The 17,188-nt window shown below is 37.5% G+C and overlaps 1 protein-coding gene across 7 annotated transcripts in view; it reads right to left on the bottom strand.

Annotated features, from left to right (window-relative positions):
• Positions 1-16,908, bottom strand: part of NRPC1 (nuclear RNA polymerase C1) — a 97,745-nt gene extending 80,837 nt beyond the window's left edge. For 6 of the 7 annotated variants that reach the window (XR_016060679.1, XR_016060680.1, XR_016060682.1 and 3 more), the window contains exons 1-11: positions 16,582-16,908; positions 16,312-16,444; positions 15,107-15,256; positions 14,205-14,364; positions 7,232-7,419; positions 7,009-7,115; positions 6,745-6,844; positions 911-1,126; positions 667-812; positions 442-583; positions 84-224 (exon numbers count right to left, since the gene is read on the bottom strand). Coding sequence is in view for 4 of the 7 variants with exons in the window: in XM_006828186.4 (XP_006828249.1) it covers positions 84-224; positions 442-583; positions 667-812; positions 911-1,126; positions 6,745-6,844; positions 7,009-7,115; positions 7,232-7,419; positions 14,205-14,364; positions 15,107-15,256; positions 16,312-16,444; positions 16,582-16,652 (1,554 nt within the window). In the remaining 3 variants the exon portion in view is untranslated. The remainder of the gene's footprint in view (positions 1-83; positions 225-441; positions 584-666; positions 813-910; positions 1,127-6,744; positions 6,845-7,008; positions 7,116-7,231; positions 7,420-14,204; positions 14,365-15,106; positions 15,257-16,311; positions 16,445-16,581) is intronic. The other variant, XM_088873708.1, reaches the window with a different exon arrangement.
• Positions 16,909-17,188: the final 280 nt, after the last annotated feature.

Raw genomic sequence — 17,188 nt, 5'->3', positions numbered from 1 at the left:
ATCTTTCGCCACAAGATTTTCTTTCTTACAGGTTGATCTTTTACAACAATAACAGCATAGAGCCAAAACCAAAAGCATATTACCCCCATGAGCATGAGAGCTTCCGTACGAGCCTCTTCAGTCTGAGGAACATGTATGTTCATCTCGTCACCATCAAAATCAGCATTATATGGATTGCACACTGATTCATTGAACCGCAATGTTCTCCAGGGCATCACTCTTGCCTACAAGACAGATAAATCCACCATGGCATTAGAAAAAAACTTCTCTTTTTTCACCACAAAAGAGAACATTTTTTTTTCTGTGTCTACAGAAACAATCATGTCTGATGCATTAATAAGTGTGCGTACATGTGAACAAACGGAAGCATCCACGGACACCAAGACTTCCAAGAAGGAAAATAAAATAAAAAATCAGTTACAAAAGTTACAAAACTGGTACCCTATGGCACATAATAGACATTCTGTGCAGACTGGGCTGTCGATTAAAAAGAACAATTTCTCCATCCTCTAAATGACGCTCCACAAAATCACCAAATTTTAGTTCATCCGCTTTACGTTTTTTGTTACCATACCTTAGCGATCTACAAAAGAAACACAGATTAGTTGACATGTATATAAAGTCAAATGTCCTAGGTTGAATGAAGACACAATGCATAGAACATACAGTGTGTCACCACCAGAGATCACAAAGTTAGCCCCAGGGTATTTCACAGGTCCATTACGAACACATTGCCTTAGCTTCTCGATATTGTGAATGGTGACACGTTCCTTATAGGTTAAGATCTGAGCCATTAATCTGGGAATTGCAACCTACAATCATGAAAAAATGGCAAGCAACTTTAAAATATATTACAGATAAAAAAAGAATGGTATCCAATCAGCTTCTCGTCATGTATGAATAAACCAACCTCTGTAATCTTAAGATTGGGATCTGGAGAAATAACAGTCCGGCCAGTAAAATCAACACGTTTTCCTTCTAAGTTAGAACGAAAGCGCCCCTGCTTGCCCTTAAGGCGCTGTACAAGCCCACCCTCAAATTTGCTGGGCTGATAGTTAAGTGGAAGACTAGGAAGCTCGCTATTTATGTACAAAGCCACCCGAACTTGTAGCAACACCCAAGTGTCCTGGTAACAGCAGAACGCCACAAAAAATAATGAAAATAATAATACAAATTTAGAACACTGGCAGAGGAGAAAACATGCCGAACCCTCCACCTCACGTATTTTGCAGGAATTTCTTTTAGAAAAAAAGACAAAGAACCTGATGAATGTCCAATATTTCTCATGACAAGATCCATATGTTGAAATGACAGCTCAGTCTTGCTCTTGTCTATAAAAGTGCAAAGTAACAAATTGAATGTACTGGTACATCCAAAGTTGCAACAAACAAGGAAGAATGTGCAATAAACATAAATGGGTGTGTGGTTTGTATAAGTCTGAGGCCCTAAACGATCAAACTAAGGCGCACCTTCAAGTAGTATCGATAGTATCTTTTCAGTATCAAAAATATTTATGATGACCTAAAAATTTATTTTCATCGCTAATTGTAAAATTAAAGCTTCAAAAATAGTGTAGATCTATGAACAATTTAAAATCTTGAAAATTGACTGTCTAGATAGTAATACATCACAAGATGCACAATTTCCAAGATTTAAAATCCGTTTTTTTTTTCCATCCATGTATCTCAAGGTCGAGATGATCTGATTTGTAGGTTTTTCAGCATCGAAAAAACTTCTTCTAGTGAATTTTTGAGGTGCGCCTACTTTTAATTGTTTAGGGCCTCAACCTTCTATAAACATTTTCCAACATAAAAATAGAATATGTAATCTATCGCACGCTGTTCTGTTTGACATTTGCAATCATAGATTCTTCTATATTTTATGTAAATTATATATACTATAAATGATAAATAATATTCAACATTTAAATATTATCTAAAAGAAGTTAGTGATTACAATAGCAGTAACAGTAATACAACTAATGGAGAAGGTCTCATTCAATCAAGCATCCGTAGCAGAAACATGAACACAAGTTCCTGCATGACAGATCATAGCCACCAGAAGTACCTATGGGGGTGGGAAGTGTGACCCCAGAGCAGAAGCGACTCAAACTTCAAAAGATACATGAAGCACACGCGAATTGTATGCAAAATGTGTGACAGGTATGTGAAGCACATGTGAAACAAGATGAAACACGCACGGAATGCGAGTGAAACTTATGTAATGTGGAAATTTGGGAAACAATGGTGAAAATAAGGACTTGAATGGTATTTTCGAGTCATTTAGTATTATAGTCATAACTTTCGAAAGGGGTCACTGATGGAGGTATTCTCTAAGCATTGAAAAGCACATGAAATCCTCTACGCCATGGGATGTTTTAGGTTCATACATATTTGCCCATTGAAGAATATGGAGAACTATTAAGTTATAGTGCAAGAGAGCGAGAGAGATGATAAGCTCACGTGAGCTAGTACCTTCAATGTATATGTATTTGAATGTGGGGGGGGGGGGAGAGAGAGAGAGATGGTAAGCTATTCCGTAAGTGAAATCTATTTTACAATAAACATTTTTACACTTGTATATTGTTTGATTCATATATTCTATTTAAACACTTCTAATTCGTTGGCAAACCTATCTTAAAAAGTTTCCCTACACATTTCTTAATTGCTTCTCCTTTGCTTCCCAGATGCACTCTAAATACTTCCTAAGCCTTTTTCCACACATTTTTCTCAATGTGTTTCTCTTAAGCTTGTCAGTCTTCTATTACTTCTTGATTCCTTAAATTCTTTGAGCTGTGTTTATCGCTTTCTCGTATCGTTTCGCTTCTCGCATTCATTTCCATCACGGAAACGTGTGACGCACAAATGCTGCCCATGTGCATCCATGGAAACTTTGCCTAATCAAGAGTAAGACCCAATCTAGAGTCTCCAGTCCAGGTTAACGGTTAACGCATCATAAGTTTCTAAGCTACCTGCAAAGGGATTGCAATGAGGACCCCATAGAGCCTACATTCACATTCAGATGCCTCCACAACGAGAATCTCATCAATCACAGATCACAGTACGAGAATCTCCTCTCACTCTTTAAATACAAATGACAACTGACTTGAAACATAATTCAATACAAAGCAACGACCTCATCTAATATCATGCAATCCTCAATGCACTAATCGGCTGTATAATCAGCTGTAAAATTAGATAAACACCTAGATACCTAAAAGTCAAGAATACAAAGACCAAGGTACTCCTCTCAATAATGAACACTACAGAATCAAGTGCAAGATTCAAATAATTTTTTGGGGGAAAGGCAAAGTATTCAAGTTAGTCGCAGATATGATGTCAAGGTATTATAACATGGGATCAACTAGTGCATACGTTGCGAGGCTAACTGGATTAAGAAACTAAAAGAAGTGGCAACGTATAATTCCAGGCTGTAAATTCAAATTTTTCTTTCTTTTTCTTCTCTAAATTGCCGGAAATTTGACTTACATGTGACACAATTGCAATAAAATAGGCCTACTACAATCTAAGATCGTAATAACTTACTGCCAAAATAGAAGTTTATTTAAACTGAATAAAATTAACAATTTTAGGAAATACTTAAACAAGAACAGCAATAAATAAAGATAAAATAAATGTCGGAAGGCTTACTAACTTTTGCCTACGGTTACCCCCTTAGGGCTTAGCATACCCCACACCTGATTACATGACCAATAGCGCACTCGATACTAGAACCTGCAAAATTCACTAATCTAAACTGGGAAACACTTCTAGGACTCCCTTTTTGAATTTTATGTGGCAAGAGAGCAAGGGCCACAATTACAGTTTCACTAAGAACCCTTTTTCAACCTTGGGGCATGCACCTATCCTTAAAACTAAAGCTAGGGCTGAGGTTGCTCCCTCTTTTTCTCTCTCTTTATGTTGGGTGTGCCAACAATAGGCACTTAGGAAGAGTCTCATGCCCCTTTTAGAGAGAGAGAGAGAGGGAGAATAGCATGGAGAGGTGGGAGAGAGAAGGGGGAGAGCACCCACATTTAAAGGCCTCTAGAGCATAGCGAGTCTCATTCAGATTAGGAGTACGACATTATCTAGGATTATAAGGTAATATGTGAGGTTAGAGAAGATCTAATATGAGTCATTCATATCCAAGATCAGCCATCATGATATAGAGTGAATCTTCAAGAACCTTATACCCAGAGATTTGACCCATATCCACATCTAATCTATCTAGACCAGTCAAACATAATATTCTAGAACTCCATTTCTCTCACAAAGGGATAATAAGGAAATTCAAATTAATCCAAATTTGGCCAACAAAATACAACAAAACAATAAAATATTTTCTTTTAAAGAATATTTTCAACCAACTAAAATCTCTTTGTTAAGAAATTATTTCTAAACCACAATAGGATAATTTTCCTTAACTAAAAATAACATGTGCCAAAATAATGTGGGGCATCCCATAAAGTGGGCCATGTGACCCTAGTAGGCCCCACATGACACCCCATGTGGGGCAAGGGCTGGGCCCTTAGCCCTCCACGTGAGTCCCACACAAAATTTATAAAATTTTCAGGATGCCCTCGCAATTTTAAAAAATTTCAGAAATACCCCTTAGAATTTTTAAGCAAATAACAGTATTTAGAAGTATGACAACTTCAAAAATTCACAGTACCTCATTTTTAGTTGAAAACAATATCTCTAGAGTTTCACAAAAACATAAAATGCACAGAAATACAACTTAGAAGTCGATAGATACCTTCATCATCATCAAAACCTTTTTCCAACAAATTGAAGTCAGCAAGTGGATAAATAACTTATAGGTCAAATAACAACTGACTACCAGGGCACTCCGTCAGTGCCATGATCCATGATCCACTACTGTCATGTCAAACTAACCCAACAAAACCCATGACCCACAGTCAAGTGCAAGGGCTCATGATTGGCCTGTCAGAATTGGTCAAGAAATAGTGCAACTATAATCCCAGTAAGTTGATTACATGTTCCCCCTAGAACAAGTCAAATGCACACATCATTGTAGTGCTCTCTATGCAAATGTACAGGTGTCCCTCACTCCCTCTATATAGGGTTGCTTCCCAAAATGCGGTTGTCATATGTACATGCTATGTAGAAGTTTTGTTGAGGATTCAGCCCTCACTATCACAGGCTCGTCCTCCACACGTAGAAGACCACACAGCTCTCCTATCTTACAAACAACGTCCCTTGACATCTCCCCGACCTCAACAAGGGATGACCCACAATGGTAGTGCCACATGACTAGGGAAAGGGTTTTGGACAAACCCGAGTCATAGACCGCCCAACCCTAAGTCAATCAGCCACAATACACTCCCTCAAAAGTGAAGAAATCACTATAAATAATTATATTTACAAGCTCTCTATGCCTTTAAAGACCACAAACCCCAACAAAAACTGCCCCCTAAAGGAAGTGAGCAGGATGATAGTGCATACTGATGACAGTAAAGTTCAAAGATGACGATAATTGGAAAAACGTTCACGCAGGTAGACAGAAACGAGGTATTCACATGTTCCGAGGTATTCACATGTTCCACTAAAGACATCAAAAAAAAAAAAAAGGAACAACACCAAGACAGCTGCAAAATGTCAAACAATATACTAAAAGATCTACAAAATAAGTACCTCATAGAAAAGAAAGTTTTCACATATTTAGAAAACATATTGATTCGCTAGAACTTGGAATTAACAAAGTAATTAAAATCAGCAACAAGACCCAAAATGGGAATAGGCAGTAGAGAACATAAAGTTAAAGCACTATTGAACTCAAATAAGTATGCACATGCAAAGCCAGATTCGGAAGATCATGCTAAAACCAAGCTAAAAACGAAAACCAATAGAAATTCTAGTCAATATACGCAAATAAAATTTTGATGGAACCTAGGTTGATAGTCTTGATACAGCAATTTTATGTAGTTGCAACTCCAAAAGTTCTGTCAAAATTATAGGAAGCAGACTGTCAAAGTGCCAAATGAGATAGAGAAAAAAAACCAAAAGCAGCATTGCTCTAACATAAAAGTACGTATAAATGAACTGCAAGAGTTGGACATATCGCAGAGAATAATATGTTAGCGTACCATGCCCTTCGCAATATATTACATAAATGTACAATAGACTGAATCATCCTCAGACATGTATATAATCACATGAGGTGTCTTAGAGCATGACAATCCAACAATAATAAACAAAAAGACACACCGGGTCCTGTCAAATGCTTAGCTAGAGGATATAGGCATCAGAACAAGCCTACAAAGCCAGGGACCTATTGAATCTCTCCGCATTCAAGCCCAACATATGGTTTGTAAGATTAATTGTATGCAGGGGAGGTTATGTCTTACTGCATCAGGTGAACTGAAAATCAAAGACATCAAAGGCAACGTAATATTTGCAAATATGCAGGACGGTTCTCTTAAATAACAAATATCAAGATCAGATATCGTGTGTCAAGAGTCAAGATAAACTCAAATAGTAACGATAAAACAGCCTATCTTTTTTAAGCCAATGCACAGCTTACTGGTGAGAACAGCTCTCACGTTAATAAAAAAAAAATACCATTCAAGATTCAACTAAATATTAACAATACAATCAGCAAGAAATGTATCTGAGACATACAACCAACTAAGAAAGTTGTTCTAGTAAGCATCATAACAAGAAATTCCACAAGGAAACACAAGCCTCACAAGTACATCAATAACATGAGAGATCAATATTGTACCATATAATACTGTGGAAGATTTCCCTTGTTCACATGATCAATCAAAGTATGATTTATCTGAACGATTTCCCATAATTTAGTAGTAAGTTCATTTTCATTGCTGCAAAACCAGAAAATCAAAACACAAGCCTTAGCTCTGACAAAAAATATTCTTAACTGAAGAAAAGAGCTAATACAAGATCAAACATACAAACATAAAAAATACAATCAATTTATGAAGCATATAGACTCCAAATGCGCTGTTAAGGACAAAAAGGAACCTACAGTCTAGAACCTGATTGATAAGTAGGACGAATGCCTGCAGGTGGCACTGCAATGTGTGTTATGATGAGTTTCTCAGGCCGATCATATAGATACAGCAAATCACAATCCTACAGTAGAATAAAAGAAACAAAAGCAACCACAAGTCATCTAAATTAGAAGCCTACACCAGCTTTCAAAATTTAAGCAGGAAACTAAAGCTAAGACTACTAGAAAAAGAATATACCTCATCCACCATTCTTTCAAAAAGAGCAAGAGCACGTTGAGGGGTAAGATTTTCAACCATATTAAAGTCTGAATTTGAATATTTAGTTTGTGAGATTGCCGTTTTACACTCTTTAGTTAGTTTATCATAATTTGCCTTGGATCTATCATGAGATATGCGAAAAGTTGGACCGGCCTTCTTCACAACACCTGCATACAAAAAAAGATTCATATTCAGTAGACATTCATGATGAAGGAATCTCAAATTTTAATAGCAAAAGGTCATGATACACCAAGTCGGCATAATGAACATGATAAGGAAGAGTAATAATACAAACTTCAGAGCCTTGACTCTCAGTCCTCACTATGCCACTTCACCGGTTAAGCCCTTCCAATCAAATGAGATTAGGGCAGCTATGACTTCTCTTGGCAAAGACAAAGCCCCAGGCCCTGACAGCTTCCCAATTTCCTTTTACCGTCATTTTTTACGGATTCTTTTCCCCGACATCTTACCTTTCTCTACGAATTTTACCATAAAGCATCATAGACAAAGACATGAACAGCACCTTTATTGCCCTTATCTCTAAAGTTGAGGGAGTTGACGACATCAAAGATTTCTGGTCCATCGATCTTCTGAACTCCTCTTACAAAATTCTTTCCAAAATCCTGGCCTCCAGACTTATGATGGTTTTAGACCAAGTCATCTTCCAAAAAGCAGTACTGCACCTTTGGTCGTGAAATATCGATTGCTTGTTGAACTCTGCGAAAAGCATGAAAGTAGGATACTCCAAATTCGGGGGTCAAAGAGTTCCATAAAACGTTCTTTGTTGAAAAAAATGTGAGTGAAAGATCCCACTAAATCAAATTTGGTCCATGGATCTAAGTCTTGGTGGCCGTAGAACAACCTAGGCAGCTTATATACGCTTACTAACCGGCCTGGCATGACCACACGCTTAGCGCGGCTAAGCTAAGAAAGCGTGGCGGTTCTTTTCTTAAAGCATTGTAGTGAAGAAGGCCACCATGCGCTTCGCTTGGTTCGTAATAAAGAAATGGCAGCAGGTTCTAATTCGATACCCTAAGAGAAGAGCCCCCTAAGAAATGGCAGCAGGTTCTGAGACAAGACTGAGACTAGAGGTTCTGATTCGATACCCTAAGAGAAGAGCCCCCAACTATAATCTCCCCGACAGTACTAAAAAAAAAAGGAGTTCTTAACTATGTCTCGTTCACGTAAAAAAAATCCTTTTGTAGCTAATCATTTATTATTAAAAATTCATAAGCTTAACATGAGAGAGGAAAAAGAAATTCTAGTAAATTGGTCCCGCGTATCTACCATTATATCCACAATGATTGGCCATACAATTGCTATTCATAATGGAAATCCTTCTTTTGAATTCTGTTTATTTGTATAAAGATGAATGAAATAGAAAATGACGAAAAGGTCGAAGCTCCATGGCTATGGAATGATAGTGCAACTCTATCTGTTCGGGTGCTCCCTCCCATAGCAGCCAATAAATAAACTCTGATAACAACCCATCCTCTTCACTACGGTGGCTTCATCCACAACAGACAAATTCTTGATAGTGCGGCTGTTTTCCATAAATCCATTCACTACCATCACCATTCCAAGAAATTCGGTCTCATTCTCAAGCTCGACTGGGAGAAAGCTTACGACCATGTTGATTGGTCCATCTCCATACTTCTCCTGGTCCTCTCTAAGACAGACTTCCACCAAAAGTGGATCCGGTGGATCCATGCTTGTATCTCCACCACGTCTACCTCTATCCTCATCAATGGCACACCCAAAGGTCACTTCTCTCCTACTAGAGGCCCCCACTATCGAAACCCCTTGTCATCCTTTCTTTTTGCCACTAAAGCTGAGGTCTTTGGTAGATCTTGTACCACATAGGTACCTTGGAAGGGTTTAAGACCTCCAAACTCAAAGAAGACATTTGTCACTTACAGTACGTAGATGACACCCTTGTCTTCTTTGATGCTTCGACTGAATAGAGTGACAATCTATGGATATTCTTTAGATGCTTTGAACTCGCCACCGATATAAAAATCAACATGTCCAAATCCAAACTCATAGGCATCCATGTCCCAAAAGATCATCTCCATCTTTAAGCAAATAGGCTTAGATTGTATCGTAGACAACTTCTCGACCAAGTATCTAGGCCTTCAGCTTAGTGCAGGGAACCTAGGCCAGCCCTCTAGGATTCTATAGTGGAGAAATTTCAGAGAAAACTGGTTTCTTTGCAAGGCTGGTTTCTCTCCCTTGGAGGTAGGATTGCCTCATCAATTCCATCTTATCCAATATCCCAATCCATACCATTCCCTTTTCATCATGCTTTCTTCCAATATCAACCTTCTCAACAAAATGATGTGAACTTCCCTGTGGTTCTCTGATAGTTCTAAGAAAAAAAACTCCTCTCATCTCCTGGGACAAGGTCTACCAACCCAAAAGAGTGGGTGGTCTTAGTATTCATGACCTCAAGCTTACCAACAAAAAGCCTTGCTTAGTAAATGGTGATGGCGCTTTTCCACCAACCACAACTCTCTCTGATGTCGTGTTCTCAACAACAAATATGGCTCTGATAATGTGGACTGATTTCGCGCAGACAACCTTAAGATAGCGGCATCTTCTACTTTTTCAAATGCCTCTACTCTTGCCAAGATACCTTTATGCTGCTAATCGATACAGAGTTAACTCAGGTAATAAAGTCATGTTCTGAAAACACCTGTGGATCGAGCACTCGACACTAAAAGACCTCTGCTCCAACCTATACTCCCTAGCCACTGATACAGATGCCACCATTGATACCTACTTCCCATTAAACAAGAACCAATAAATGTGGGCACCCATCTTTAGAAAAGCCTTTCAGGACAAATTTAACCACTTGCTCAACCTCCTCAACTTCACTCCAATTTCTGAAATCAAAGGAAATAGTCCGACAAACCCTTCTGGTTTAAAGAACATTCTGGGACCTTCTCAGTCGCTTCCTTTATAAAGCCATTCCTCCACACCAACCTTCTACCTCCTCTATCCACCACAAAGCTTGGATCATTGAAACCCTCACAGGATTCAAGCGTTCTCTTCACTATTTATTTCTCAAAGAAATCTCACTTTAGAACAACTCCAAAGAAGAGGTTTTAACCTTACCAATCGGCATATGTGTGAGGATGAGGAGTCTCACTCCCACCATTTCATACACTACCACTTCTCATAACAGGTTTGGAGCAAAATGTAAGGATTTTAATTACTGGTTAGTCACTCCTCTGAATATCGAACTTTTGTTCTCAGCCTACTTCTCCCCAACTTTTTCCTCCATGGGGATTTTCCTTTGGAGGGCATCCATCCAAGTGAAGCCTATGGTCAATTTGGAAGTAGCAAAACTTTTGTGTCCACCATGAACAAGGAGTAGTGCAATAGAAATAGCAGAAAAGGCGAAAACAATCACTATCTTCTGGGCCTCTACCTACAAATTACTCAAAAGTTCCGACATGGGCATCACAATCTTCTGAACCTCCTTGGCAACTAATCCACATTTTCGACCATGTCCACTTTCTTTGCAAGCAACTACGAGTCGTTTTCCAGCATATTTGGCAGGAGAAGAACTGGGCCACTAATGTGCTCACCAAGCAAGGGGTCGAGACTACTACAACCCACACACAACAATGAAAAACACCCCCCTTTCTTCTCTCTCATGTACGTCTCTCCTCTATTCTCTCTCATCTATGTCCCAACATTTCTATTTTCTCACTTTATGCTCTTATCTACATCATCTCTCCCTCCAACTTCCATATTACTCTACTATCTTTCATGGTTATATGAACTTTGCCTTCACACCCTCTTGTCTTTTAAGCGATCATACGAGATTGGTTATCTGAACTTTGCCTTCACATCCTCTTGTCTTTTATGTGAGTGTACGAGCACCCAACTTGTGGGATGTCGTAACTCACAGCTCCTGAGATTTTGTAAAATCTATATTATTAAGAATATATAATGTTGGATTCTTCAAAAAAATAATTACAAAAACTTCAAACATTTCCTCACAATAAAGATTCTAGAAACCCAAGACAAACTCAAGGAATTGTGCTCCACATGCCTGTGTTTCACTCAATCATAGGATCATATGGGCAAACCAATATGGGCAAACCAAGAAGTGTGAATAGAACACAAACATGCATACTATCCCCCCGATTTCAGCAGTATCAAACAATGTTACTTCAAAGGCCTAATTTGATGGGGACCAGGTATTAATAAATAAGGCATCTAACCCTAGCTCCATTCTACCCTTGCCCATTTAGAAGTGTAGAAGGAAAGGGTTGGTCCGCTCCTCCATTCAAGGGTATTAGCCCTTTCCATCCCCTACTCGAAAATACTGCAAAATTTAACCAAACACCCGCCCTCCCCCTCGGTCCTTGTCCCTGCACACGCAGATGGGGGCATGGGACTATTGCTTTCACTTGTTTCCAAATAACTCCATTCTTTAATGGATATTTTGGATCACAAAAGCAGGCACTAAAATGTTTTCCTATTAGATTTTATTAGTATTGCATATACACCCCTACTTTAAAAAAAAGTCCAAATAGATATAATATGAAGACTAAATATAACCCCCGACAAGTTCTCTCATAAGAAGTCATAGAAATAATATTAATATCATGCATGTCAAACGAAAGAACCGCATGCATACTTTCATCTTTTTAATCAATTATGCATTAAGAGAAAGAAGTATACATCAAATGGTAATCAGTCGAGTATATACAACACATACAACAACAGAAGAAGAAAATATAGACAAGAACAAAGAGCCAAAAGGATAACTGGGAAAAGGGAAGACAGCACAAACAAGGATGAATGTAAGGATATTGTAGAAGCTATGGATTCTCAATATGTAAAGAGCTCATCCCCTATCCTTCCTAGGAGGGGCTAAATGTCATCATCTCTCAGTAAATGTAGTGGAAGGTGCACCTAATGGATCCACTAAAGAATAAAACCCTTCCATAAAATATGGCAGGCACAGGGAAAAGGGGACTCTTGCAAGGAAAAACAGATGATAATAGACCAAGCATAATAACCCAATAAACATTTGTCCGGATACACGCAGATTAGTCTCTTCAACTAAACATCAGTGTTGTGATTTGTGCCCTTTAAAGGCCTTAGCACTTGGTTTTCTGTTCATAGTTTTTGCCTATGCCCCATGTAATTATGTATTCTGTTATTTATAGTAATAAATATTACTCTGTTTGAGTGAGCGTGCTGCACTGTAAGGATGAGACAGGCCATGTAAGTGGGTTGTACATGATTTAGAGCGGCATGGCACAAGTGCCATATTTGAGAGGGCTCTGAGAGCGGACTCTATAATGGGACTTAGCACTCTATCACTCTTGTATTGGTTCGCGGTCTAGGCCTTGGCTCGATAGAATGGAACCCGCACCCTGGGTCGGATATATCTTATTTCTGGAATGCATCACTAAGGGAGATTATGCATTTGCCATTTTGTCAGGGTTCAGATCGACCCAATAGTGGATTTAGCTAGGAGATGCAACAAGCTTCTATATGCGATAGGATGATGATCTGAGAGAACAAGAGCCGAAAATTCTCAATAAAACATCCTACAAAGCATGAGTGTTGCTTTGTTTTGCACCAGTGATGGATCAGGAGCAAGTCCACACAATCTCTGGGATGGAACATGCATGTCCTTGGAGAGACACCTGGAATTTGTGGCTCTCTGCCTATCTTATGGTTTCTATGTGCCTTAGCCAGCTTTGACAAGCTAACCATTAGCCCCTTGCATGGAAGACGTGTGGGTCATGGCCCTTTGGGATGATTCGAGGTTTAGGGAAAATTATAGGCTTAGTCATGGAGCCTCTAGTTAAGGTTTTATCCCATAACATTCACATTCTTCTGATAGTAGTTTCCAAAGGTTTTCAAGAGTTTCGCAAGAAATAAACTATGCTTTATTTTCTTAAATTAACCACTTTGATTGTGTATAGTAAATTTAGTTTTCAGAACAAGGGCATTTATGGAAATAAATTACTGCTTGAAAATAGGAGCTATTCTGGAATTAAAATCTTTTACTCTTTTTTTTTTTTCTTTTTTCGTGAAAGGGGGGGGGTGCTAGGTGTTCAAAGCAATGAGTGCATAAAAAGGAATTTAAAAAAAAGGCAAAGATCGTTTATAAGGCCCACCTAACCATGCAAAAGCTCATAAGAAGCAAATTTATAAGAACGACCATTGAACCATATTGTAGACCTTACAAACCCTTACATAAACTCCAAAATCCAACTTCCTTGATCACAAACTCATTGTACAAAACACATGAACTTAGTCTGAATCACATTTGTTGATCAAGTTCGACCATTGACTAACCCAAGCCAAGATGGCACAGTTGATTAGGCCAAATCAGGACATGCATCTGTCCAAGCAAGTAGCACATATCAATCAACTCAATATTGGAACGAGTTAAACTGACTTCAGTGAAGCATGAGTTGGCTTCGAATTTGCACAGAACTACAAGCTATAACTTTAAGCAATATGTAGAGAGGCCACCTTTTCTAAGGACGATGAACCCACACATTTAGCATGCATAAGAGGTATTAATGAATGGCGTTAGCACGAATAGAATAGCTTATAATGAATTTCAGTTGCAACCGAAACAATTTAAGTCATCCTACACAAAAGCGAACACGTCTACTACCATTACTTTGATGTTGAAGGAAAGCAGTTATAAATGATGCCAGCACAAGATAAAGTTGCATAGATTTCAGTTTCAACCAAGACAATTCAAGTTGTCCTACAAAAGAAATAAACATGTTTAACACTGCGCTTTTAATGTTGCAGAATGTGGAGGTTGAACACTAGCTAAACTTAAACGTGGACGACAAGAGGCAAACATGGTTCAAATTCTCCCACATTATTCATGAGAAATAATGATTTCCATATGGGACAGAAAAGTTCAGAGAATTATTTGGGTCATAAGACGACAAACCATTATAATCTCCACAACGAGGGCAGATGCGCACACGTTTACATTTATCAATTACTTTTTTCACAAAGTCATTCTTTTGATGCAGCTCTGCTCTAGGATTCCGTATCTTCTTCAGAAATTGTTTGCGTTCTTCCTCAAATAGAAGTATACGTGCACATGACTGCAAGTGCAAAGTGTTAATATCTGAAAACAAGTTGGTCAACTAGCAATCACAACCAAAACGCATTTCAAATTATTATAATTTTAGGAACAATCATAGACCAAAACCATGAATTTATCGTAATTCTACTCATAATCATAGATCAAGACCCACATAACTATTATAATTTTACTTATAGTCAAAGATCAAAACCCATAAAATTCTAATATGTTCTTCTTTTTTTTTTCTTTTTGGATCAAAACCCATAAAATTCTAATATATTCTTCTTTTTCTTTTTTAATGCTAACAAGGTAGTATTGGAACTTTTGATAACACTTTGTGGCATCGCCATGCTGACCATTGTGCCACAGCCCCGTTTACTTATAGTCAAAGATCAAAACCCATAAAATTCTAATATATTCTTCTTTTTTTTTCCTTTTTGGATCAAAACCCATAAAATTCTAATATATTCTTCTTTTTCTTTTTTTAATGCTAACAAGGTAGTATTGGAACTTTTGATAACACTTTGTGGCATCACCACGCTGACCATTGTGCCACAGCCCCGTTCCATAAAAATTTATTATATTCCACTAAAAATCATAGACCAAAAAAACTCATTATAATTTATAATGACCTCCAAAGTTTCCGATCTAGATAAACCCAAATGGCCTGGATAACTCTCTATTACAAATAAAACATTTACAGACCATATCTGCATATTTCACCTATTTACCATTGAATGACAAGTAAATGTTTTCCATACCTTGCAAATGCATTGCAAAACGATTATCGTGGTCCTAAAGTAGCCAACATGAAAAACTGGTAGAGCAAGCTTCAAGTATCCAAAATGGCCTGGACAGGTTTGGAAATCACCAAAACAGGTGGCACATGAACCAGATTTAGTTGAAAAACCCTGTAATTAGCAAACGAATATGCTTAATTAGAGAACAAACCAGTTGAAAAGCACAAGAAAGGCAGCTCACTTATAAGCTCACTTATAACAATTCAGCTTGAAACACAATCCTTATTATTACATGTAAAACACATCCATCTTAAAGATGGATGCAAGTAAGTGTTCCATCTAAAAACAATGGAAACTAACGGTCCAAATGTTTTCTTACTAGAATTATTATTTTTAGTTTTTAAAATTTATTTATTTGTTCATATTCATGATCTCCATATTAGAAATTACATGTCCTTAAAAATTAAATCTTAAAATCCATCTCATCAATAGATTTATTAAGAAGCCCGCATTTCTACATATGCGGGCTTGGCCGCATAGAAACTGGGTCCAAAACCAAATTATACCAAGACACCACTGAAAGGAAACTCAAATCATAATAAATAAAAGAGCAATGATCCAATGCAACGGTTGTATCATAGTATAATGCAATGACGTTTTTAGAAAACCATGTTTGTGGTATTTGTATGACCCTAAATTTTGCACACACACTCTCTTCATCTCAATAATCAATCCCCAAACAAAAAAAAGTTCAATTTGAACCCTAGATATGGTCAAAATGAGTCATCTCCAAAAACGAATCTAGACCATTCATTTTGTGAATTTCAAGATCTTAGCCTTTATAAACTCAAAATCATTTTTTTATTTTTTAACATTGTTCATCTAATGATAATAAAGCCATCCAAAAAAATTGGAAATGAAAAAAATCCTTCTAAGGCCTAGATCTAAGCATCTCACCAAAATGAACGGCCTATGTTATTTGGGCTAAAAAAATACTTTCTAGATTGTATTTTCAATTTTTTCTTGTTTTGTGATTATTCATTAAAATGAAAAGAGTGTATATTTCAAAAATTGGATCAAACAAATGCCCATAAGATGTTTTTTACGTTGTTGCATCATATTACTATACAACGGTTGCATGATATAATTGCTCTAAATAAAATTCAACAAAGCAATACTAAAAATAAATTCAAAATATTAAAAAGATAAACAGATTGGCACCGTACCATACGAGTGTCAAGTACACCATGTTCGGCAGGCTTAAGATCGGTCCTATTATAGTAATCACGCTTATAAACCTGCGTTTCTGCAGCTTTCACAATTTCAGGTCCAGATAGCATGCAAAACTGGACGCTCTTTCTGCAAAATTAGGAACAAAAACATAATAAATGTTGCAGTTTCGAATATAGTGAGTTCAAACAATCCTTGAAAATACAGCAACTCTTTACAATAAAAGAAAAAGAGAAAGGTAATGAAAGTAAACTCCAAACACCAACATTTTTCGTGGTCCGATGTCTTCGACAAAGGGCTTTTTTGTGAAGTTGAATGCTTCCTTCTCGGAATCCATGTTGCAGATTTACTGTCAGAGAGAAAAACCCTACAGAATTACAAAGAGAATACTACCCCTGTATCTTGAAAAGCTAAACCCTGTTATCACAATAAGGTACGCTGTAAAATCCTATAACGGGATAAACCCTAAATTGTGAATGAGTTATTTGGCGGGATTTCCCGCACGAGTCTCGTTTTTCTTTTGCGGTGCTGCCGAGGGGCATACGGTAGACTCGCTCCCTCCGGTAAGAACTAAGAACCCCACGAATAAAGTTGAAGGGAAAGTACATAACGATATTTATTTTTATTTTTCTACAAGGTGGTCACAATTGATCTTGACCTCTAGATATAAAATTGGGTGGTATTGATCTTGACCTTTAGATATAAAATTGGGTGGTTAGATTTATTTTATTGATCAAATTTAAAATTCACAAGAAAAATTTTCTAACTTTATGGTACATCCAAGCTAGAGATATCACTTAGACGTAAATAATTATGACCTTTCAGTATAAAATGTAAATGGTATCATCGTACACCATCCCATGACAAAAATAA

Source organism: Amborella trichopoda, chromosome 8 (genome assembly GCF_054954075.1).
Source record: "Amborella trichopoda isolate Santa Cruz 75 chromosome 8, AtrichopodaSantaCruz75HAP2 v2.0, whole genome shotgun sequence".
Classification (NCBI taxonomy): domain Eukaryota; kingdom Viridiplantae; phylum Streptophyta; class Magnoliopsida; order Amborellales; family Amborellaceae; genus Amborella; species Amborella trichopoda.
Note: the sequence above shows the minus strand (reverse complement) of the source record. Positions and strands in the feature narration are given on the sequence as shown.